This window comes from Giraffa tippelskirchi, chromosome 5 (assembly GCF_054371585.1).
Source record: "Giraffa tippelskirchi isolate mGirTip1 chromosome 5, T2T-mGirTip1v1.2.pri, whole genome shotgun sequence".
Lineage (NCBI taxonomy): Eukaryota > Metazoa > Chordata > Mammalia > Artiodactyla > Giraffidae > Giraffa > Giraffa tippelskirchi.
The window spans coordinates 184,652,628-184,676,502 of record NC_137279.1 but is presented as its reverse complement, the minus strand read 5'-3'; the positions used below and the strand labels follow the sequence as shown (position 1 = coordinate 184,676,502).

The 23,875-nt window shown below is 48.3% G+C and overlaps 1 protein-coding gene across 2 annotated transcripts in view; it reads right to left on the bottom strand.

Moving 5' to 3' along the window:
- DLGAP3 (DLG associated protein 3) overlaps nt 1–23,875 on the bottom strand; it is a 62,237-nt gene that overhangs the window by 25,980 nt on the left and 12,382 nt on the right. For both annotated transcript variants that reach the window (XM_081489044.1, XM_081489043.1), the window contains 4 exons: nt 14,326–14,408; nt 11,765–12,922; nt 7,277–7,482; nt 6,874–6,946 (listed from right to left, as the gene is read on the bottom strand). In XM_081489044.1, the coding sequence (XP_081345170.1) occupies nt 6,874–6,946; nt 7,277–7,482; nt 11,765–12,871 (1,386 nt within the window). In that variant the 5' untranslated portion in view covers nt 12,872–12,922; nt 14,326–14,408. The remainder of the gene's footprint in view (nt 1–6,873; nt 6,947–7,276; nt 7,483–11,764; nt 12,923–14,325; nt 14,409–23,875) is intronic.

Genomic DNA, 23,875 nt, shown 5'->3' with positions numbered 1-23,875 from the left:
GCTAGTCAGCAGTCTAGGCACTGAGGAGAGGAGAAAGAAGATAAATTGCCTAAGGATTTATACTCACAAGGTAGTTTTCACACAGGCACAGGATTTTGTATCTACATGGGCCAGATCCCTCCCCACATTAAAAATTAACATAAAATGGTCCCAGACCAAGAACAGTCTAACAGAGCAATTTAAAAATAACCTCTGGGGGACCCACTCTAAAGCCAAGCTGATGAGGATGCTCACAAATAGCTCCCTTGAAGATGACCTCATATTAGTATGTGTGATCTGACATGGCTCCTAAATTTTCACCTCCTGGCATTCACACTCTTGCATAGTCCCCTCCTCTCGAGTGCAGATTAGATTTATTTGTCCACTTCCAATGAAAAGAATATGGCAGATACAATGGCATGTCACTTCTGAGATTAGATCACAAAAATACCAGGGCTTCCATCTTGGACACATTCTCTCACTCTCTCGGAGCCTTCGCTCTGGGGGCAGCAAGTTGCTGTGCTGTGAGTTGTGTTATATTGTGAGCCATAAGGTGAGTCCCACACATTACAGATACGAAGCCTGCTGAGAGCAGGTGAGCATGGAAACAGATCTTCCTCCAGGCAAACCTTGAGATGACTGCAGCCTTGGCCAACACCTTGATAAAGCCTGTAAGACATCTGACCCAGGTGGCACCAGCTAAACTGTGCTCAGATTCCTGACCTATAGAAATTGTGAAATAATAAATATTTTTTGTTTTAAGACTCATGTTTTTATTGGTTTGGTTTTGGCTGCACTGGGTCTTTGTTGTGCTGTGCAGGCTCAGTTCCTGGTCGAGGGATCAAACCTGTGTCTCCTGCACTGGAAGGCAGATTCTTCACCACTGGCCCACCAGGATAGTTCTGAGACACTATGTTTTGGGGTAACTTTTTATCCAGCAATAGGTAACTGGGCTTCCCAAGTGATGCTAGCAGAAAAGACTCTGCCTGCCAATGCATGAGACATAAGAGACTCAGGTTCGATCCCTGGGTTGAGAAGATCCCTGGAGGAGGGCATGGCAACTCACTCCAGTATTCTTGCCTGGAGAACCGCATGGGACAGAGGAGCCTGGTAGGCTACAGTCCAAAGGACAGCAAAGAGTCGGACTTGACTGAAGCAATTTAGCACAATAGGTAACTAATATAAACAGTGACATAAATAAGAGCTAAATTTCATTGAGTTAAGCTACTGAGAATTCAAGGTATATCTGTTATAGCAGCTAGTATTACCTTAGCTAAAGCAGATTAGCTTTTAAACTATGTTTAAATTTTCTAAAACTTAAAAGATAAATAAAGCTGAAAACATAGGGATAGAATAAAAGTTTTGGGGAAAAAAAGCAGAAAGATTTCCAAAGAAACCAAATCAGATTTCTAGGTGGGGGGAGGGGAGGGGAAAATTAAAACACAAATAATGAGTTAAGTAGTAAATGAAACACAACTAAAGAGAAAAATAGAGAACCAGAAAATATATCCGAGGAACTTACTCCGAAGGCAGCAAAGAGAGGTAAAGAAATGGAAAATATGAAAGAGAGATTAAGATGTATAAAGAAAATAATAAAAATACTCCAAATACAACTAATAGAAATTCTAGAGGAGGGACTAGATAAAATATGTCTGTGTTAGTTGCTTAGTCATGTCCGACTCTGTGTTACCCCATGGACTGTAGCTTGCCAGGCTCCTCTTTCCACGGAATTCTACAGGCAAGAATACTGGAGTGGGTAGTCAGTTCCTTCTCCAGGGGTCTTCCCAACCCATGGATCGAACCCAGGTTTCCTGCACTGCAGGTGGACTCTCCAGGGCAGCCCAAATAAAACACAGAAGAAGCAATATCTTAAGAGATAATAATGATGGTTTAGTTGTGAAGTCATGTCCAACTCTTGCGACCCCATGGACTGTAGCCTGTCAGGTTCCTCTGTCCAGGGGATTCTCCAGGCAAGAATACTGGAGTGGGTTGATAATAATAGTCATTAAGAATTTTCCAGACTTCTGACTTCAGACACAACAGAGTGAGGATACCAAACCCTATGCCCTAAGACAACTATAAAGCTGCACAAAGCTCTCCAAAAGAACCATTTTATCACTCTGAAAATCAACCAAAGTCATACAATAAAGAAACACATTCATGAAAATTGCTGAACTTTGGGTAAGAACAATGAGTCTGTAGTGTCCTCACCTGGAGTTGATCCCATAACACAAGTTCCCAGCTCTATAAGTTGCAATAGTTCAACCAGGGTGGACCAGGCTATGAAAACCAGCTGCTTAACTGCAACTAACATAGGGGGCTCACTTTATTTTGAGCACTGTCCATTATATTGCCAAGAATAAGAATAACCAGCTGCATTAACAGGTTGAGGTTTCAGCACTGTTTGGGGGCAAGCAATGGGACTGGCAGATTAGACAGGAACTTGATGAGGAATTCCAGGGGGGAAAGATAGCCACAAAGAGTTTGATAAGCACTTCACATAATCTGGGTTAACTAGAGGCTGGGTGTATGTACCACAAAAATCAGAAAGACCTTGAGCCCGCCCACACATCCCTGGCCAATGGAGCCTATGCATATGTACAGAAGAAATGTAGGAAAGCCTTTGAAAAATAAAAGCCAGAGCAGGCTTTAAAACAACAATGTCTGTATTCCTCAGCTCACACATAGAACCATAAAAGGAGAGAAAGGAAGCCTTACTGGCTTGAAGTTTTTGAGCACAACCTCTGATCAGTCTCTGGGTGGACACTAAGCTATGCAGAGACAGGGTCAACCCCTAGGAAACCAGGCTTTAAAAAGAAAAAAATTAGTGGAGACATCAGAGGCTACATCTGGCAAGGTAGATAGATTTCACAGATTTAGACCAGGAATTAACAAATAAACAAAGCAATAGCAATCTTCAAGAGGTAAAATAAGAATCCAGAGTTGCTACAATATATTAAATAAAATGTTCAGTATTCAACCAAAAATTTTATGACACATGTAAATAAACAAGATGTGAATGTCCCTGAATGTTTGATTTATTATACAAAGACTACAAAGTAGTTATTATAAGAATGTTCAAAGAACTAAAGGAAATCATATTTAAATATTTAAAGGAAAGTATGACAACAGTGATGGCATTAATAGAAAATCACAATAAAGAGAAATATTTTTAAAAAGAAGAAAAGAATCAAATGGAAATTCTAGACCTGAAAAGTACAACTGAAATTTAAAATTGGCTAGAAAGGCTCAAAGTGATCAGTAAAACATAAGATAATCAGCATAGATTATCCAATGTAAAGAATAGAGTGGGGTGAAAGATTGAATAGAAATGAGCAGTGTCTCAGAGACCTATGGACAACATCAATTATACCAGTATGCATGTAATGGGAGTCCCATAAAAAAGATGAGAGAGAGGAAGAAAAAATATCTGAAGAAATAATGGCCCCAAACTTTCCAAATTTGCCAAAAAACATTAATCCACAAGTCAAAAAAACTTGATGAATCCAAAGTAGGCTAAATACAAAGAGATCCATACCCAGACACATTACAATCAACTTTCTAAAGACAAAGAGAACATATTTTTAAGAAAATCTTAATAACAACAAGAGAAAAACAATTCATTGCATACCAAACAAAAATTATTAATTGACTTTTCATCAGAAACCATGAACATCAAAAGCAGTGGTGTTCAAAGTGCAACGCACTCAGTGTATAGTCAAAGTGCTAAAAGAAAAAACTATCAACCAGTAATTCTATATCCAGCAAAACTATCCTTCAAAAAATGAAGGAAAAATAAAGACATTTACAAATAAATACAGACTGAAGAAAGTATTGCCAGCTGCTGCTGCTGCTGCTGCTGCTAAGTCGCTTTAGTCGTGTCCGACTCTGTGCAACCCCATAGATGGCAGCCCACCAGGCTCCACCGTCCCTGGGATTCTCTAGGCAAGAATACTGGAGTGGGTTGCCATTTCCTTCTCCAGTGCATGAAAGGGAAAAGTAAAAGTGAAGTCGCTCAGTCGTGTCCGACTCTTCGCGACCCCATGGACTGTAGCCTACCAGGCTCCTCCGTCCATGGGATTCTCCAGGCAAGAGTACCGGAGTGGGGTGCCACTGCCTTCTCCGATTGCCAGCAGAGTTATCTTATAAGAAATACTAATGGAAGTTCTTCAGGTTAAAAGGAAGTGACACCCAATGGTAACTCAAATCTACAGGAAGAAATGAAAAGCACCAGATATGGTAAATATGTAAGTAAATATAAATATGTTTCACACTTTTTCTCTCAAATTCTTTAAAAGACATAAGATTTTTAAAAGGTTAAAAAAAGACAGAATATTGTGCAAAGTAATTATTCCATTACTATAATCAGTTTATAATAAGTTTTAGGCTTATAACGCATATATAGAAAATATATATGACAATAATAGCACAAAGAAGGGAGAGGAAAAGGAGATATATTAGAGCAATGCTTCTACATTTTACCAGAATAAACTAGGCTTTAATAAGTTACACATGTAAGTCTTAGCGCAATCACTAATGCACTAAATAATGTAGTAAAAGGAATTACCAAAAAGAAATAAAACAGTACACAAAATATTTAATACAAAAGAAGGCATAAAGGAAGAACAGAGGAACAAAAATGACATGAGACAATCCAACCAAATCAATAATCACATTAAACGTGAATAGACAAAATACTCATTCAAAAGGCAGAGATTGTCAGACTGGATCAAAAAGCAAGTAGATTGAAAGTAAAAGGACGTGCAAACAAACAGGAACATGAGAGAATGTTTCAGATTTGATGAAAGACATGAATCCTCAGATTCTGGAAACACACGTGTGTGTGTGTGTGTGTGTGTGTGTGTGTGTGTGTGTGTGTGTGAGCATGCACACACACTTACACATCATCGTGAAACTGCAGGACACCAAAATCAAAGGCGAGATCTTGACAGCAATCAGAGAGAAGTGAAAATTACCAACAAAGACAATTGGGTTAATAGCAGACTTCTCAATAGCAACAACAGAACAGATGTCAGAGGAATATCTTCAAAACACAGAGAAAATAAATGTTGACCTAGAATTCTATAATAAGCTAAATTATGTTCAATAGTGAGGGTAAACTATATTTTTGGTTAAAGGCACAATTTGCCACTGACATGTACTGAAAAAAATTACTAAAGAATTTACTTTAAAAGGAAGGAATGAGGGAATTCCCTGATGGTCCAGTGGTTAGGATGTGGTGCTCTCACTGCCTGGAGCCCAGGTTCAACCCCTAGTCAGGGAACTAAGATCCCACAAGCCACATGGCACAGCCAAAAATAAAATAAAAGGAAGGAATGAAATGTAAGAAGGTATAGTGAAAGGAAACTAAAATACTGTACATGCTAAAGTACTAAAGTACAAACTAAAATACTGCAACAAGTACATGTGAGAAAGGAAGAGGTGATCAAAAGTAAATGGAGAAGACAATGAATGGAACAGGTAACGTGGAGAGGAAAAAAAAGGGTACCAGCAGTTTGGTTTTGGACATTTTAAGTTTGAGATGTCTACTTAGCATCCAAGCGAGATTTCAATACATAGTTAGATATATATGCCTGGTATTTATGGGAGAATGTGGGCTGATGATAAACATTTGGAAGTCATGAGGCTCTCAATAAGATTCAAAGCCATGAGCCTGGATGAGCTCACCCAATGAGTGACTGTAAGAAGTCCAGGAACTAAGCCCTGGAAAACTCCAGTGTTTAGATCCTGAAGAGTTTGTGGGCCCCAGTGACACAGACTGAGAATAGGCAGCCAGAAAGAGAATCTAGAAGAATCTAAAAGATGTCGCATCCTCAAGGCCAACTGAGAAAAGTGTTGGAAGGAGAGAATCATCAGCTGTGTTAGATGTTGCTGATGGCTCAAGGGAAACAAGGACAGAGCACTAACAAGTAAGTTTAGCAACATAGGCTGGTCTTATGTGAAAAGATAGCTGTGCCAGTCAAGATTCCCTGATTCAGGAAATGTAACAAAGAAGTGCTGAGAGACAGCAGCAGCAACAAACAATGAGAGCCAAGGAGGACAGACTTTTGCATTGCTTTTTGCATTGCTTTTTTTCCCCAGCAAACAGTAAAAATAGCTAACCTTTATCAAGTGCTGGCTCTGTGCCAAGAACACTATTATGATGCCTATTTTTAAATAGGGAGAGTGGGGCTCAAAAAAGTCAAGTAACTTGCCCCAGGTCACTCAGCTGGTAAACAGTGGAGCTGGAATTCAAACCCACCTCAAGCATTTAATTACTAAACTGCACTGCCTTCTTTAGTTAAGGGGAAAGTCTATACTTAGGTATAGAACTCACACTTAGAAAATACCAGTTTGGGGACAACTTCCTTGTGTTTGCATATATTTTCTCACTGAACTCCCCAAACCCCTGTGAGATAAGCATCACTACAATTGTCATTTCAACCATGAGAAAACAGAGGTGTTGAGAGGAAAGTGTCTTGCCAGTGGTCCTCAGGGTGGAGTGGAGGGGAAAGAGCTCAAGCCCTGATCATCTCTGAGACTGAAGCTCTGCCCCTCTCCAGTCTGTGCAGGCAGTCCTGCCTTTTACATGAGGTTGAGGGGGGCGGGGGCTGGAGCAATCAGGCCAGGATAGGGCTAGGGAAGCTCAGAGAATTGACATTGCTCTTCCAAGTTCATCACTTGAAGGATCCTTGGTGGTTTTTAAGGATGTGACTCTCTGAGATCCTCAGTCTGATTCAGCTCTGAAAATCCCAAGGCAGGCTTCCCAGCTCCCCAGAACCAGACTTGTGCTCTCTCCAGGGGCAGATTCCTGACTTTTAAGGCTAAGGCTGAGCATGGGAGCGAATCCTCCTCCCCACCCCTTCCCCCCTGGCATGCTGGGCTGCTTCCTACCTGTCCGGTGGTGAGGGAACGGCTGTAGCCAGGAATAGAGCTCCGAGGGTGGATCCGGGGTGGGACACAGCAGCTGGGAAAGGTCAAAATTCCAGATTCAAAATAGGGGTCTGCTAGGAGGTGGGGGAGGGGAACGAGAGCATTGAGGTCCCTGAGTGGGTTCTATTCCTCAGAAACTCCCAGAATCTCCAGGAGGAGACTCCTGAGTAAAAGGACTGTGGTAGAGAAGCATTCAGATAGAGGCTTTCACAGGCACTCCCTCTTCATATGGGGCAGAGCGAGACTGCCCAGTTGAACCCTAAGCAGGGAACTTGACTGGTACCCACGCGATGCACATCTCCTGCAGGCACCCAGGATCAGCTTCCTGCCCCCTCCCCATCCCGCAGCTCTCCCTCGTCCTTACTTGATCCGGGCCTGGTCCACACTGGAGGAGCGGCGAGTGGTGAAGCGCCGGGCGACCGCTTTGGGAGATGTCTTGGGGCTGCCGTCTGAGTCTCCGCTCTCCTCATCCCCCATGGCTTTGATGTAGCTGCCGCTCCGCATCCTGCGGCAGGGGATCTCCCCGTCCTTGCCCCCAGTGGGGTAACCCCCCCAGTCATCTTGCGGCACCTGCAGGGACAAGGGGCCTCAAGTACCTACTAAATCTTGAAGCCGGGACCCTCTTTCTCCACTGCCAGTGCGAGATGCACAGCCCTGGCTCAAGCAAGCCACGCTCAGGAATATGTCAAGGCAGATCAGGTGAGGTCTCCCCTACAGGACATGCCTCTTCATCCTCCATGGGCCTTCTGCTACTTAACTGAGGGCCATCTAAAGAGTCTAGGGGCTCCCAAGATAGGTGCCAAGAGGTTGGAGCTCAGAGGCCAAAGTGACCTATGTCAATCTCACCCCTTGCAGTAAGGCATCCTCTGACATCAGTCACCTTTTACCCCTCCTTCTCCTTCATCCTCTTAATGTGCTTACATCCCAAATCCTCTGACGTCCCCCTCCCTTCTGTGAAGAGCCACAGGAGGAGTGACATCAGTTTGTGTTTCAGAAGGAGCACTTCAACAGTCCAAACAGAGGTTGGATTGTGGAGGGCCAGGAGCAGGGCAGGGGCTCAAGTGGTGAGAGGGAGACCAATTAAGAGGCTGATGCTGTTATCCAGGCAAGAGATGATGAGGCCTAAATTAAGACAGTGACAATGACAGGGAAGAGAAGATGGAAATGAGAGGTGTTCAGGAGCATCAGTGAGCCTGATTAGACATGGGGGGTGAGGGGGTGGGGAGGAGTTGTGGAGGACCGGGAGGCTGCTGGCTGAGGACCTGGGGATGGTGGTGTTGCTCACTGAGCCACAGAATCCCAGAGAAACAGATTTGGGGGAAAGGTGATAGGTTCAGGGTTGAGCATCTTGAGCTGGCAAAGAACTGTGGAGCAGGTGGTTGAGTGTTTGGTTCTGGAGTTCAGTGGAGAGATCTGAGCTGGAGGCAGACATGGGGGAGTCATGGGTGGCAGCTGAATCCACAGGAGTGAATGAAACAGCCCAGAGGAAAGAAGAAAGAGAGGTGGGCAGGGATCCACTGACATTTAAAAGGGGGCTGTGAAGAAAGGAAGAGGAGCCTATGAAGTCACCTGAGAAGGAGTGGGCAGACGGGTGGGAGGGAAGTCAGGAGAACGCCCTGTCACGGAAACAGGAGACATTTCCAGAATAGAAGGAGTTGATAATGTCAAATGCCACAGTGCATGCTAAGGTTAGCGGTTTGGGCTGGGGAGTTAGAACCATATTCAAATTCTGGCCCCATCACTTGCTAACTGTGTTAATGTGAGCAAAGTTGGTTAAACTCTGCCACAGTTTCCTCGTCTGTGAACTGGTAATGACAAATATGCCTGCATCACAGCACTGGTGGAAACAATAATTGAACCAACAGAGAGTAAGAGTTCAATGTTAACCATCATAACTGTAAGCATTGAAAGATACCTTTCAAGGAGGGCTCTCAAGAAACCATTAGTGACCACGAGACCGAGAGTGTGGAAGTCAGACTGTAGTAAAGGGGAGAGTGAAAGGAAATGGTGGAGTCTATGCTCTAAGAACTTGGAAATGAAGGGGAGACAGGAAGGAGATGGAAGGGGGTATGGGGTTAAGGAAAGTTGGTGTGATTTTTTTAGGATGAGAGAGATCTGGGCATGTTTGCAGGATGAGGGAAAGAGTCAGTAAAGAGAAAGATAGTCTTTAAATGTGGGGAGGAAGCGGGGACAGTTCATGGATGGAAGGGATCCCTGGGAGATGGGCTCAAGCCCTATGGATGGGTCACTCTGGGATGCATGGTCCTGGCTTCATCTCTGAGCCAAGAAGGAAGGGGATGATGGGGGCTGGGGATCTTGATGAGTCTGCAGGTGGGTGAGGGAATCCATAATGGCTGGCCTGTGCCCATTGAAAAGAACAGGCTAAATGGGGGTGGGGGTCAGGGTTTGGGGAGAGCATAGGGTTCAGGGGAGGAACAGAGACTCTAGGGTGAGGCTAGATGAGAGGCCAGAGATCAGTGTGAGAACAGGGACTCAGGGACGGGTGGGGCCCCATGAAAGAGCCCTTGGTGGGAGGACAGAGCTGAGTGGGGGGCTGGGCTCAATCAGATGCGAACACAGGGAAGAGACGAGGCTCCATAAAGGAACAAGGGCTCCAAGTGAGAAGGGGGGTTCTGGAAGAAGGTTGTGGGAGACCTGAATCCAGTGGGAGAATAGAGTCTCAACAGAAGGGCTGGGGAACCAACCAAGACACCTGGGCTGATGCGGCCAGCTTCCCCTGCTTTTGTGCCAGGGGAGTACAGGTTGTCTGGAGAGTTTCTATGGCCCTTTGTTCTCTGCCCAACAGGCTCAGACTTTCCAGTCCTCGGATGCCCTGGAACCCCAGCCCCTGAGAGAGCCTCCCCTTCTCCACACTCTGCAGAGAGGAGGCACAGGCAGGCAGAGGGAGGTGACGGGACGGCCAGGGCATGCTCTGCCACACTGCAGGGTTCCCGCTCCACAGCCACTGCGGAGCTGCCGGCTCCTCCGCAGGACACCGTGAGGTGCATGTTAAAAAGGAAGCCCCCAGGGAGGTCAGGGCAGCCCTGGAGAAGCAGCAGGGAGCCGCAGAGTGGAGGCAAGGCTCCAGGGATGGGAGAAGAAGGGTCGGTGTTCTCTCCTGAGCCCTTTCTTCTGGACCCTTCAATTCCCAGGTTAGAGAGCCTTCCTACCCAGGGAGAGGGCAGTGCAAGACCAATCCTGAATCCTAGAAGTCTCCAACCTCCCCTTCTCTCACCCTTTCTGCTTCCTCTATGGCCCTTGAGCTTTTTGTGAGTTCCCCACCCGGGAGAGCCCTAACATGTGAACAACTTACCAAAAAGGCCAGTGATACCCAAAGGACATGTGCAAGCTCAATTCTCCATGCCTCTGAACATGCTGCAGCCTCTTCCTGGAACACTCAGTCCTGGAAACACTGCACGCGACTAACGCCAACTTGTCCACTGCGACTCTGTTCAGGGGACATTCTTCCTAGAAGCTGCTCTGAGCAGCCCCTGGCCACCACCACCCAAGTGGGTGAGGTGTCTCCTCTGGGCTCCCAAGGTTCCCAAGGCTCTCTCCTCTCTGCACTCTATTCTGTGTGTGATATGAGCTTAGTTGCTCAGTCATGCCCGACTCTTCGCCACCCCATGGAATGTAGCCTGCTAGGCTCCTCTGTTCATGGGGATTCTCCAGGCAAGAATACTGGAGTGGGTTGCCATACCCTCCTCCAAGGGATCTTCCTGACCCAGGGATTGAACCCGGGTCTCCTGCATTGCAGGAAGATTCTTTACCATCTGAGCCACCAGGGAAGCTGTCTTTTCTAACCCACTGTTAAACTGTGAGCTCCTCCAGGCAGCATCTGTGTCTGCCTCTTTGCATTCACAGCAACCAAGGAATGCTCACTAAATGAATGGATATGGATTAACTATGTGAAATGTGGGTTTGGAGGATAACCCTAAGTCTACTGGACTTCTAGAACTTGTCTAGACTCTTTGTCCTACAACTATAGGAGGGCTCAAGAAGACACGGCAGGGGATGTGGGAGAGGAGCATGAGACAGAGAAGAGGAAGGTGGATGGCAGGAAGAGCCCCTAACCCCATCACTATAGGATGATGGAGAGAGGACAGTGAGGGACGGACGAAGGCTCCATAAGAAGAAGGGGTCAGAGCTCCTAGCCTCACCTGCAGACACCATAGAGATGGTAAAAGAGGACAGGGAGAGTGTGCCAGTTATCATCTGCACCATCCACTCCCAGGAAGCCCCAGCCCGCTGCTGGGTCTGGAGCTCAGACTTCAGCCCAGGAAAACCCACAGGACAGGCTCTTCCACAGCCTCATGGGTGTCCCACCGCAGGTTCCCCAGAATGAGAACACCAGCAGAGGCATATTCTGGAAATAACTGACCTTCATATCTGAACACTATCTGGACCACCCAGATTTGGGCAGAAAAGAGGTCTGGAGAAGGCCTGAGGGTAAGACAACTGCATTCCAACTGCTGACCTCCAATCTCGGGGAAGCACAGGCAGGCAGCAGCACTCTATGCTGTTCACTGCTCATCCTCAACCTCATTCTGCCTCCAGCCTCACAAGACAGAGGCCGGCACAGCTTGTCCTAAACAGCAGGTAAAGGAAAAGTCTTCCTGGCACTGACATACAACATCAAAATAGAAGGGCCCCTTCATTGCACAAATAGGGAAACTGAGGTCCCCAAAGGGGTTCAAGGTGTTATAGTACAGTGAGGCAGGGAAGAACCCGCTGCCTCCAGACCCGTCATCATGGGAAGAGCTGGCTCCCATCCAACCCCTTCCACAGGCCCCGGGGCAACAACACTGGTGAGGGCTGAGAATCCTGTTCCCCAACCCCAGCAAAGCCTCACCTGCAGATAATGATAAGTCCTGGCTTTGGCCTTAGCCTCCGGCCCCAGGAGCCCCTTACTGGGCCCGGCCCCTGGGTATCCGTCCCGGCCCTGGCTGACCATCATGGTATGCCAGGCACTTCGCTTGACTGATTGTCCATCCAGTGACATGGACATGCCAGTGCAGGCAAGACAGCGGCCTTCCGACCCACCCGAGCGCCCCTTGAAGCTCAAGTCCCGGTAGGACCCATCCGGAGCCTCCAGGCAGAAGGGACCCCCAGGCTCTCCAGGGGGCCGCCCACCGGCCAGGAAGCCACTGTCACTGTCCAAGTTGTCATCGGAGCTCCACCAGCCCGCGGCCTTGGCCTGGTGCCGGCCATCCCCCTTGCGGTCCTTGCTCTTACTCCTCTTGCCGTGCCGGGACTGGTGGTGATGATGGTGGTGGTGGTGATGGTGGTGGTGGGAGGCGTGGGGGCCACCAGAGCTCGGGCCTGGGTAGCTGTCTCCCCCGGAGCTACCTCTTCCCTCGGCCTTGGGCCCGTTGTAATCCCGCTTCCCTGGAGCCTCCAGAGAGTGGGACTTGGCAAACAGCTTCTGCACAGAGTGAACCAGATGCCGGATGCGGCTGGGGCTCTCGCTGCGGGCCTCCGGGGCAGGGCCAGACCCCGGCCCTGGCCCAGGCCCGGCCCCTGCTGGACCCCGCTGGTATGGCAGTGTGTGGAAGCCATCCTGTTGAACTGGCAACTGCTTTTCAAACTGATCCAGCAGTGTGGGAGGCAGGCGGGGGGCACCCTTGCCCTGTGGGTGGCCCACACAGTCTTCACAGGTGTCGAAGGGGCCCTGGCCGGGGTACATCCTGGGGAAGGTGCTGCTACCCCCCCCAACCCCGGCCCCTCCTGGCCCTCCCTCAGGGCCTATGGATGGCCCCTCACTCAGGCTCAGGGGCCCTTCAGGAGAAAGGTGTCCCAGGCCAGCTCTTGGGGCACAGAAGCGGGGCTCGGTGGAGAAGGCCTCCCCGGAGCCCACCAGGTACGGGGCCCTGGCAGCAGGGCCCACGTCCATATGCTGCTGGTCGGCAAAGCGGGCTGGGCGGGGATGGCTGCCTCGGTCGCCATGGTAACCCCTCATGGCCTCAGCAAGGGCTCTTCATAGCGCTGGGGGCCAGGCCCCAGGAACCTCCTGGGAAAATAGGGAGCAATGGGATTAGGATCGAACAACAGGCCACTTGACCTGAAACTTTTATCAGGTATTCTTAGCACTGCTTAGTAATGCATATCAGTTCGTTGTGGTTAATTGTACTGTCCACAAACAGGTTTAAAAGTCATACTAGACAAAGACACTCACAAGGGCACAAAATAATATCACCATTCATCAAATGCTGCAAAGATGATAAATACTTATTCACAAGAGGAAATGTCCTCAACCAAACAGGGTTTTTAAAATATCTTACGTAACCAAAAGTAAAAAGATACCAATACAGACATAAAAACAATAGTCAAACATACGAGCCATGTGTGAACTAGCTTTTAACAAGCTGGTGTGAGACAAATTGAGCCAGCGCCACACCTGTGTCCCATCCCTACCCAATTCCCCTGCTATGAAGAGCCAGGGCTCTGGGTCACAGCTCCCAGAAGCAATAACCAAAGAGAACGTTGGACCTAAATCTACATATCCACATATTCTGTAGGATAACCCGTCCCCTTCCTTCCACACCCAGTTCCTTCCATCTGGCTGGAGGCTCATTCTCCCTCCCCTCCAGGGCTGAGACAGGAAGGGATAACCTGAGATGATTCCTCCCTCCTCTTCTGGGTTCCAAATATTCCCTGATGAAATTTCCCCCTGTGCCTTTTACCACCACCCCCATTCAGTGGAGGAGAGGTCATGAAGGGAGGAGAAACATAAAAGAGGAACGCTGGCTATTCAAGCAGCATCTGAATCCTAAACTGGGGTTAGAACCCACGAGTTCCTCCTCCCAGGGACAGTGGGCTGGCAGGGCAGGGAGGTAATGGAGAGAAAGTGTTGGAACCAGTGCCCCTGGCCCCCATCCCAGGCTTGCCAAGGCTACAGGACAGAGAGGTCAGCTCTCAGCAAGAACTGCCTCCAATCAGGACTCCAGAGCTGCCAGGACAGGAGCTACAGCAGGAGGGAGTGCCAGCAGGAGGGACGGGGACCAAGAAGCTGGCAGACGGCGCCCTCCCTCATCCCAGACCAGGCTCCTGGGCCATCTGCTGACGGTGAGGAGATGATAGCCTCAAAGAGTCCATACAGCAGCACCTCCAAGGTTCACCCTCCTGTCCTCCCCACCACGGCCTCCCCATACCCACCATGGTTCAAGCTTCTTCCAGATCCCGCTCACAGTTCATCTCTGAGCACTTGCCATGTACTGGGTACTGTGCATACTCAATGTTCTCTAATCCCCCTGAAATCCTATGTGTAGATGTTATCCACATCTACCCATGAGAAAATAGCTCAAAATGGGAAGGTCACAAAGCCGGTAAGTGGGTGAGTCACTGTGCATCAAGATTCAAACCCAGCTTATTTTGATTAGAGAACCCTATCCCCCAGACTCTCCTACCACTCACCATCTGGGGTGTCCCATCCTTGGTGTCAGGATCTCCACCGCCAGACAGAATCCTAACTTCAGAAGGCTCAGGACCACTGGCTCCTAACCGGAAAGAAAAAGGTGGTAAGCAAAGAGGAAAAGAGATTCTCCCGGAGTCCTCAGAGGACTGGTCTCTGGCCTTGACAGTTTCCCTGCCCAACCCCCCAAGCCAGGACTGATTGGATCCCCCATGATGCAGAGCCTCTGGACCCCCAGGGAAATGAAGTTGGCTTCATTATGCAAATGCATGCAAATAAGCTTACAGGTTGGACTACCTCCAACTGCAGGTGTCTGTGTGATCGGTCTGTGGTGCTGAGCCACTGCATTTTCATTGCCCTCAAATATGATTCCATTCCACAAATATTTGTTGAGCAGCTACCATACCAAGACTCAGAGTGAGACGTGGATAGAGGTGATTTAAGTGTGGTCCCTGTCATTAAGAGGCTTATAGTCTAACAGGGGGACCAACCTTTCACATGAGAGGGTTATTTTAGGTCCCTGTATTTTCGCATAAGCTGCTCCCTCCTCCTAGAATCTACTTTCATCCACCCCCGAACACATTCCCCTGGCTAACACTTATTCAGATTAAGCTCCTCCTTCCCTTGAAGACTTTTCTGGGTTATGCCTCTCTATTGCGTTTTTAGAATACCCTGGGTTCCCCCATGAAAGCAACTATCACATTGCACTGAAACTGTCTGTTTCAGTCTCTGTCTCCTCAAGTAGACTCTGGTCTTCTGCAGAGTAGGAACCAAATTCTATTTATCACTGGATCTCCAGCACTCAGCTCAGGGCTTTGCTCAGAGATGGTACTTAACAAATGTTCACTAAGTAGATGAATAAATGACTGTGCTGGAAAGAGGTTCCAAAATGTTAGGCCAGTTAAGATGAGGGCAAGAGCAGATCCAACAGAAGGAAACTGAGGAAGACTTCCCAGAGAAGAGTGTGTTTGAGATGGAGAACAAGACGGCTGTGTGTAAGGGCGATGGAATTCCCAGTGAAGGCAAGAGCATGCACAAAGGCAGAAGAGGTGGGCAAATAAGGAATTTTGAGGGGTGGGATGAGAGAGTTCCAGCAGATATTTGGGATTTGGAAAACACTGGGAAGAGATGGGAGAGAGAGTCAGAAAGGAAGACGACTCTGAAGTTTGCAGCAGCCGTGACTGGAAGACTAATGATGCCATTATTAGACACAGGGATGTCAGGAAGAAGAGCTAGCTTTGCGGGCATGATTAATAGTAGTGGAAGAGACACAGTCAGACAACAAGAAGAACTTCCTGACCCTGAGGGATGTGAGACAATGAGGAAGATTGTGAAGTCTCCTGGGAATCTTCCATAGAGGGGAGGGTAGGACATGTCCTGCCTCTGGCCCACCCCATGGCCTGAGCTGGAGAGGCTGTTGGTTATCCTGCCGGAAGGGGAACTGGGGTAACCTTACAGATATCAACTGCCTATCTCCAGATGACAATTCATCTCCACCTCTACCCCTCTCTGGAGAAGCAGAGAGGACCTCAGACCAAAATGGTCTCTCAAATAGTTATTGGAAAAGCACCTAGAAGCATCTCTTCACCTTGGAAAAATGCTTTGATAGCTTGGTCTTTCATCCATGGCACAGTCCTCCTCTTCCTGCCCCAAGCAGGACCCATGTCCGAGACTCACAGCACAAAAGGCCAGTTTGGCAGAAACCCAGACCGCCCCGTTTGCTTTGTCTGTGGCCACATCAAGCCTGGGAATGTCCACACCAATGGTTTGGACATTCCCAGGTTTCCCCACGTTCCCCACCACTAGACAGGTGCTGCTGCCAGCCGCTGACCCGTCATCAAGATCTTATCAAACTCAGTCTCTTTAACATCGATCCATGTTCTTCCCTACACCCGGAGGAGGGCATGGCAACCCACTCCAGGATTTTTGCCTGGAGAATCCCATGGACAGAGCAGCCTGGCAGGCTCTAGTCCATAGGGTTGCAAAGAGTTGAACACAACTGAAGCGACTTAGCAGACACGCATGCACCGTGTTCTCCAGCTCTAGTCTCAGAGGAGATGTGCCCCTGTATTTATTCCAGACAAAGCACTCCCAACTCCCTTTCCCATGTCCTACAGGGTAGTACTTGCTAGTGGAAAAAAGCACAAACCCTGACACCGCAAACTCTCAGACCACCTTGAGACCTGGTGACCCACCCTCTCGAAGCCTAATGATACCTGCTCACCTATCTCCAAGGATTTTAGTATCAAGTGATACAATGTACATGAAACCACACTAAAAACTCTAAAAGATTATGCAATATAGTCCCCCATGTGAAGCCCTCATTTTGGATTTCCAAAATCCCCAATGTCCAAATACTACACAATACAATCAAATTCAAATTACTGGGAGAAAAGGAAGCTATCCAATTTCTGGATTTCCTAAAGAGAAGATTTAATTGATATAATTACATAAATGTCCTCCTATATCTCACGATTATGATTACATTCCTTCTGCTGCCTCCCCATTACTAAACATAATCAATAGGAAGGAAAAACAAACGAGGAGGGGACTAATAATTCAATCCATCACCATGTCCTATGGATTTTGTTTCCTAAAAACAGATCTGCCCACTTATTTCCATATCTACCAAATCACTGTCGGCCGACTAGCCAAAACTCATTCTCAACCTCCTTTCCCCTTTCCCAGACTCCCTTGTACCTAGAAGTCACATGATTCACATTTAGATAATAATATATGCATTAAAAAATCTGATGAGAGTCTCTGGGAATGATTTTGCCTTTATAATAAAAAGGGCAGGACTTGCCAGTACCATCCTACATTTCTTTTCAGCTTAAATACAATCACAATGCCTGGAGTCAGGGCAGCTGTCTTGCCGCCATGAGAGCAAGGCATAGAGAATCACAGAAATGCCGGCCCTGGAGTCATCGAACCAGGGAACCAACAGAAGCAGTTGCCTTCCTCCAGGCCTAAACGCAGGAAGGAATAAAGTCCTCTTTATTTAAACACTGTTGGCCAGATTTTCTGTATTTGCAGCAGAAAGTGCTGTAACTAATCCAACTAACTCAGAACATCATCTCCTGCCTGGATGTCTGGATAAGCCTCCTAAATGGTCTCCCTGCCTCCATTCTTACCCAGCTCCCCTCCAAATGGTCATTTGGAAACACAAATCTGATCATGTCACTTCTCTGCTTAAAACTCTTCACTGGCTTATTGATGTTTTTAGGATAAAATGCCTTAACCCATCCAACAAGGCCTGCAGGCTCTGGCCCTTCCTGGGCTTCCAAAATCCTCTCACAACACGCTCCCCCCTTGCTTCCTCTGCTCCAGCCAGGCTGGTCTTTTGCAGTCCCACAATCCCTCCCATCACGGGGCCTATTTCCCTCCCATCTGGAAAGCTTTTCCCACCCACCTCTGCCTTGCTAACTCCTACATACCCTTCAGATCTCAGCCCAGTTGTTGCTTCCTCAGGGAAGCTTTCTCTGGCCTCCCTGACTAGGTCAGATCCCCCTGCTGTTTGCTCTCAAGGCACTGTGTACCTCTATAGCTCTTCTATCATTACCATTTTCAATTTGTGTGATTCAGAAATTGTCTATCTCTCCCATTAGAAGGTAAGCTCCGTGGAAGTGCAGGAATTCCATCCATCTTATTCACTGCATTATCTCCCCCATTCCTAGAACAATGCTTGGCAGATGGCACATGTTGGAAAAGTGGATGCAGACCTACAAAGAACAAGATCCATTCACTTATGACATTTTAACTGCCTCCTTGGAAAAGCCCCTGATGCTGGGAAAGATTGCAGGCAAAAGGAGAAGGGGATGGCAGAGGATGAGATGGGTTAGATGGCATCACCAATTCAATGGGCATGAATTTGAGCAAACTCCAGGAGATGGAGGAGGACAGGGGAGCCTGGCGTGCTGCAATCCATGGGGTCACAAAGAGTCGGACATGACTGAGCGACTGAACAACAACAGAAATGCCAAGGGATAGATATTATCCCACCTCCCAATTTACAGGAGAAGAAGCTGAGGCTGGGCGTCCCAAGGCCACACAGTTGGTGGTAAACCCAGAACTGAAACCCAGCGTAGCCTCACTCCAATGCCTTAGCTTTTCTCCTCCCCATGCTGCTGCCCAGGGAAGCCAAACTGATTAAACACCATTCTGAAGGAACGCAGTAATAGATTTGTTTTTTTAAAAAAGGGAAACACAAAACTAAGAACCTCACACACACCACACACTCCAGAGGTAACCAGAGTGTGGTTTAGCCCTTTCCCCTGTGTGGTGAATTTGTACTGAATTTGTTCCAAGTCCAAGGTCAGAAGAGCAGAGAGTAAAGGAGGCTCCCTGAAGGCCTCAGACAACTCTGGGTGCTGGTGTTACTTCCCCCCGTTGTATGGCACTGAGTCATCTACCTGCTTCCCCAGGACACAGTGAGCTGTCCAGGGGGTGAACCTCTGGGCCCAGGGAAGCAGCCACTCTTGGCGATCGCCTGTGGCTGGCTGGGAAGTAGGGGGTGAAGGAGGCTAGGAGGGTGCAGCATGTGACACATTCTCTGATGCAGCTCACATCTTTCTGGGATTGGAAGAAGTGGCACACATGCCGTCACCAAGAAATTACCCAATTTAGCACCAACTACACAATCCAGCAATTAGTTTCTTAAACCGGAACTTGCTGGGGCTGCCAGGCTGGCGGGGTTGTTGTTACAAATCTCACTGGGAAACCAGCTGTGTAATTCGCCAGGAGGTTGTCACTGCCCCAAGCAATTACCTTGCAGAAAAAGAATGGGAAATGGAGGAAAGAAAAGGGCTGCGGAGGAAAAGAGTCACGGTGCTTTCTTTTCCTCTCCCCCAGGGCCCTGCTTGGTCAAGCCAGCTGATTTTCCTTTCTTGAGACCTAGGTGACTCCCAGATTCCCTGCATCAAAGTAGTTCCTGGTACAGCCTCTGCTGTCAGACTCTCTGGGTTCAAATTCCTTTCCATTCACTCACTAGCTGTATGTACTTGGGCAGGTGGTTCGCCTCTCTCGGCCTATTTTCTCTTCTGTACAATTAGAGTTATCAGAAAGCTATGAAGGCTGTGAGGGTCAACCAGGTAAAGCATATAATGCTGTGTCTGGCACATGGTGAATCCTCAATAAAGGAGCGATAGGTATTTGTATTCATTTTTATGACTTCCTCCATGGGTTTACAGTGTGACCTTGAGTAGGTCACTTAATCTCTCTGGGACAACTGTATAAGACCAAAGGTATTCTACAGGGGAAAAAAAAAAAACAAAACAGTTCTGAGACTTCCCTGGTGGTTCAGTGACTAAGATTCCTCACTTCCAATGCAGGTGGCCCAGGTTCAATCCCTCGTCAGGGAACTAGATCCCATATGCCACAATTAAGAGTTCGCATGCTGCAACTAAAAAAGCTCCGCATGCCACAAGTAAGACCTCGCGCAGTCAAATAAATAAATACATATTTAAAAAAGAAAAAAGAAAAAGGCAGTTCTTATTCAAAATCGTCCACACCTGCACACTCAAGGATCAAGGAGCCTTTGACAAAGGCCAGTGTCTCAGAGGTTAACACAAAGTGATGATTTGGGCAAAGATAAAGATTTCAAAAAGCAAGTATTAACTGCTTCATGCCTTCCCCCAAGAAGCTATCTGGAAGAGGTACACACTGGACATGATGGTCCAGATGGCAGCAAAGGGGTACAGTTGCTCTCTGGCTGGGAACAGCCTTCTCTAGTCCCCTCACACTGAGCCTCAGAGGTCATCCCCATACCACTTCCAATACAGCAGAACTTATAGCAACTTAGGCCTGGAGATCACCTTGCTGCTATAGGCCTGGGCTCCTCCATGGCTGTGGGTAGAGGACCTCAGAGTTTCAGGCTTTACCTTCCTATTCCCCTTCCCTGGATCAGCCTAACCAGAGTGGCCAGGATTCTGCCTCAGTTTCCCTTTCCAGTCCTCCTCTACCCCCTATCCTGACAGTGGCTTGGAGGCTGAGGCTGTCTTGTCCACTGTGAAGGGGCCAGCTCCTGGGGAGCCCTGACACAGAGCCTCCGACCTGTATCCCATGCTCACTGATAGGCATTCCTCCTCTGGCCCCCACCTTCTCCTGCATCCAGGGCTGCCTGAGCCCCCTTGACCATTTCAGCACTGGCTTTGTTCAGCTGTCCTGGGCAGGATCTCTGCAGCTGGGCTGCTTTCCTCACCCCTGGCCTCTCTTAACCTCGCTACCCAGATTTGTCACTGAAGACCCAGCATGCCTTCTGCCCAAGCATGCCTTCTGCCCAACCTCCACCCTTCGGACCCGAGAAAAACGTTCTCTTCCCCTCACTACCCCAAAAAGTGGAAAGAAGGAAGGGTGAACAGAATAGGAAGGAGGGTTGGGATCTTTTTCATTCACCTTTATTACTTTATTTAATGAACTCCTCCTGGGGGTTTAGGGTAGGAATTTTACAGAAAATGGGCTTACTGCTCCAAAACACTTGTGACACAGGAAGATCCAAAGGCTAAATCCATCTCCTGACCCATTGGACAGTGCTCAGCCTGTGAATAACCCGTACTACCTATAATCTCTTTGAAAATCCCACCTCAGGGGGCTTTATACTTGATGTTCTCTCTGCTGGAACACTCTGCCCCAGATATTCCCATGGCTTCCTCTGTCTGATCTTTCAGGTCTCAGCTCAGAGAAGCCTTCCCTGACCACTCACTAGCTGAAGTTGAGCTCCCTCCCCCAGGAACGCTCTACATCACCTGTTTTCATTGCCTTCATAGGGCTATCGCTCTTTGAAATTATTTTCTTTATCTATTCCATGTTTATAGTATGTCTCCCCATGGCAGAATATAAGCCCCAGGGGGGCAGGGACTATGTCTGTCATGTGCTGCGGTACACTGAGTGTCCAGAACAATGCCTAGCATGAACAGGTGCTCAGAAAGTATCAAGTGTATGGATGCATGTCTTCACTTTCCACTCTACTCCTGTGCCCAACAGCCCACAGACAGGATCTCCACTCCTTTCCCTCTAAGGGTTCTGGAGAGCCCCTGGAAGATTTGGTATTAGAAATCCCACTACCAAATCCAGCCCTGTTCATCATGTTTATCTAGCCCCTCTCAACTGGCAGGTAAGGATAGTCCTTTTTCAGCCACGTCTGGGGCTCTCTAGATGTGCCCCTTTGCCTTCAAGGAAGGCAGTGAGGGGGAAGAGGAATAGGGTGGAGGAAGTCACCCTCCCAACACTGCAGAGCAGGAGGAGAGACCACAAAGAGAGGAATCTCCCAGCCCCAAATAGCGCTCTTCCTCCAGACAGTCTGGGCTCCAGCTCCTCTCCCAGCTGAGGCCATGTGGCCGAGAGGTGCCAGAAGCAAAGTTGAGGCTTTTTCAGGGCTGTCAAAGGCAATAAGCGATACAGTTCAGGCTGCTCAGTCCCACGCCTCACTCCCTAGCCGCAGCCACGGTCAACTGCTTTGGGCCCATTCTTCCCTTTTTGTCAACTGATCTGTCCTCAGGCGGGTCTGCCTGCCCATGCTCCCGCTCCTACCTGCCTGTTTTGGGGAAGACATCCCAGTCCACCACTGAGAGACAGACCACCAGGATTAGAATCCTATAGGACCCTGGTCAGGGGTAGCCAGCAAGAGAGACTGTGGGTCCTGGGCCTCCCGGGTCCACCAGTTATTAAATGTGCGGCCTTAAGGAAGTCTCCGGACCTCTCTCTCTAGCTCAGTGTCTTCGCTTTTCAAATGGGAGCAAGCACAGGTCCCTTCTCACCACAATGTCATGAGTATTAAGGTCATGCAGGTAAAACAACGCAACGCTGAGGGTTAGCTCCTGACAACTAGGGAGAAACGGCAAGAACCAGTGAGATCTGGAAGCAGGGCCTTTGAGAGGATTTCTCAGCCTCCAGCAGAGGCTGGAGCCACACCTGACTCAGACCTGGATCAGAGGTCCAAAACTGAAAACCCGTTTGTTTCATGTTTCACCCAGGACCTTCTGTTTGCCTGGGTTCTTTTTGAAGACCTTCCACCCCTGGAGATGCTGAAGACAGCAGAGCAGCCCCAGCGGTCAAAGATGATGGCATCTGAGGGAACTAGAGGCCCTTGATCTGTAGACCGCACCAATCTCTGCAGCCAGAGCTAGTGGTCTCTCTTCCAGCTCCAAGGATCTGGGAGGGAAAGTCTGGTGACGTTTTGCTAGGTATTGCAAAAACAATCCTCTGTTTCCAACCATTTTCTCTCAGCCTACCTGCATGACCATGAGTCTCAATTCTGTCATCTGTAAAGCAGAGATAACAAAACCTACCTCCTAAGTTGCGGCAATGAGTACCCAAGTTGATCTACCCAAGGCAACTAGCTCCACATGTTGGCTACTTCTGACTTCAGCACCTTAGTGCCTTCTTTTATTTGTATGTGTTTGGTGGGACTTGGGCTGTTGCTGCCCTGGGTTCCAGAATGCTGCCAGCCTTGAGCCTGCTATCAGAAAACAACAGGCAGAATCCCTACTCTATGGCAAGGGTCCACTGGGCAGCAGTTTCTCAGCCAGGTCAGGCCTGTGGCCTGTCCTACTCCCTGGTCCACAGGTCTTATTCCCTCATGAAGCCTGCCTCCTGGGTTAGCACACTGTCCTGTAAGCTCTCTGTGTGAGTTGGGACAGGGGCTGCCTGCTGTCTTCTCCAGGCCTCTCCCACAGAGGAGTCAAGCACAGAGCTGGGTCCCATGAGGGCTGGTTGGTTGGTTAACAGCCAGGTTCATGAGGTGGCACCTCTCACCCCTCAGCTCTGCCTGATCCTCCCCCAGCATCCAGGATATCTTAACCCCCTGCTCTCTTCTCTAGATTTCTGGGCTTAGCAGGAATGAGGACCACAACAGCAGAGAGAATGAGGGAGAGGAGTCAGCACAGACTGTAGGATTCTTCCATATGGAAAGCCTGTACCCCCACCTTTGCCTCCAATGCAGTTCAGGCATCCTCTCTTCCAAGAAACCTCACCTAAGCTTGCCCACCTCATCAACCTCAGGGTGTAGCAGTCGTTACCTTCTCTAAGGTCCCATACTTCAACACAGTAGGATAAAAATGTGTTTGCAGGGTGTGAGCTCCTTGAAAACGAGGATCCATCTGCTTTATCTCTGTATAAACAAAACCTGGCATAGACTAGATGCTCAATAAGTTCAGGTTAGTAATTGAGCCGTTGAGAAGTAGTACCCATCTGCTGGGGCATAGAAATAGGGTGAGAAATGGAAGAAGGCATGAGGGAAATGACTCCCTGCAGCTGGACCAGAACTCTGAAGTAGGCAGGGCTGGTCCAGTGTGGTGTGGGTTTCCTGAAGAGCTGGGAGTATCCTGTCCAGGGAGGCATATAAGCTGAGATTGAAGAACCACCTTGGAGGATGGTATAGGATGCATTCAAGCACAGAACACATTTCAGATCACACAACCTCTGGTATCTTTCAACTCTAAAGCCTAAGGCTCAGCTCACTGAATGCCTACAACTGAGCAGGCACTGTGTCAAGTGCTAAGTGTACTTTTTTGTGTAGTCCTCACAACCATCCTTTGCAGTAGGTGCGATTATTAC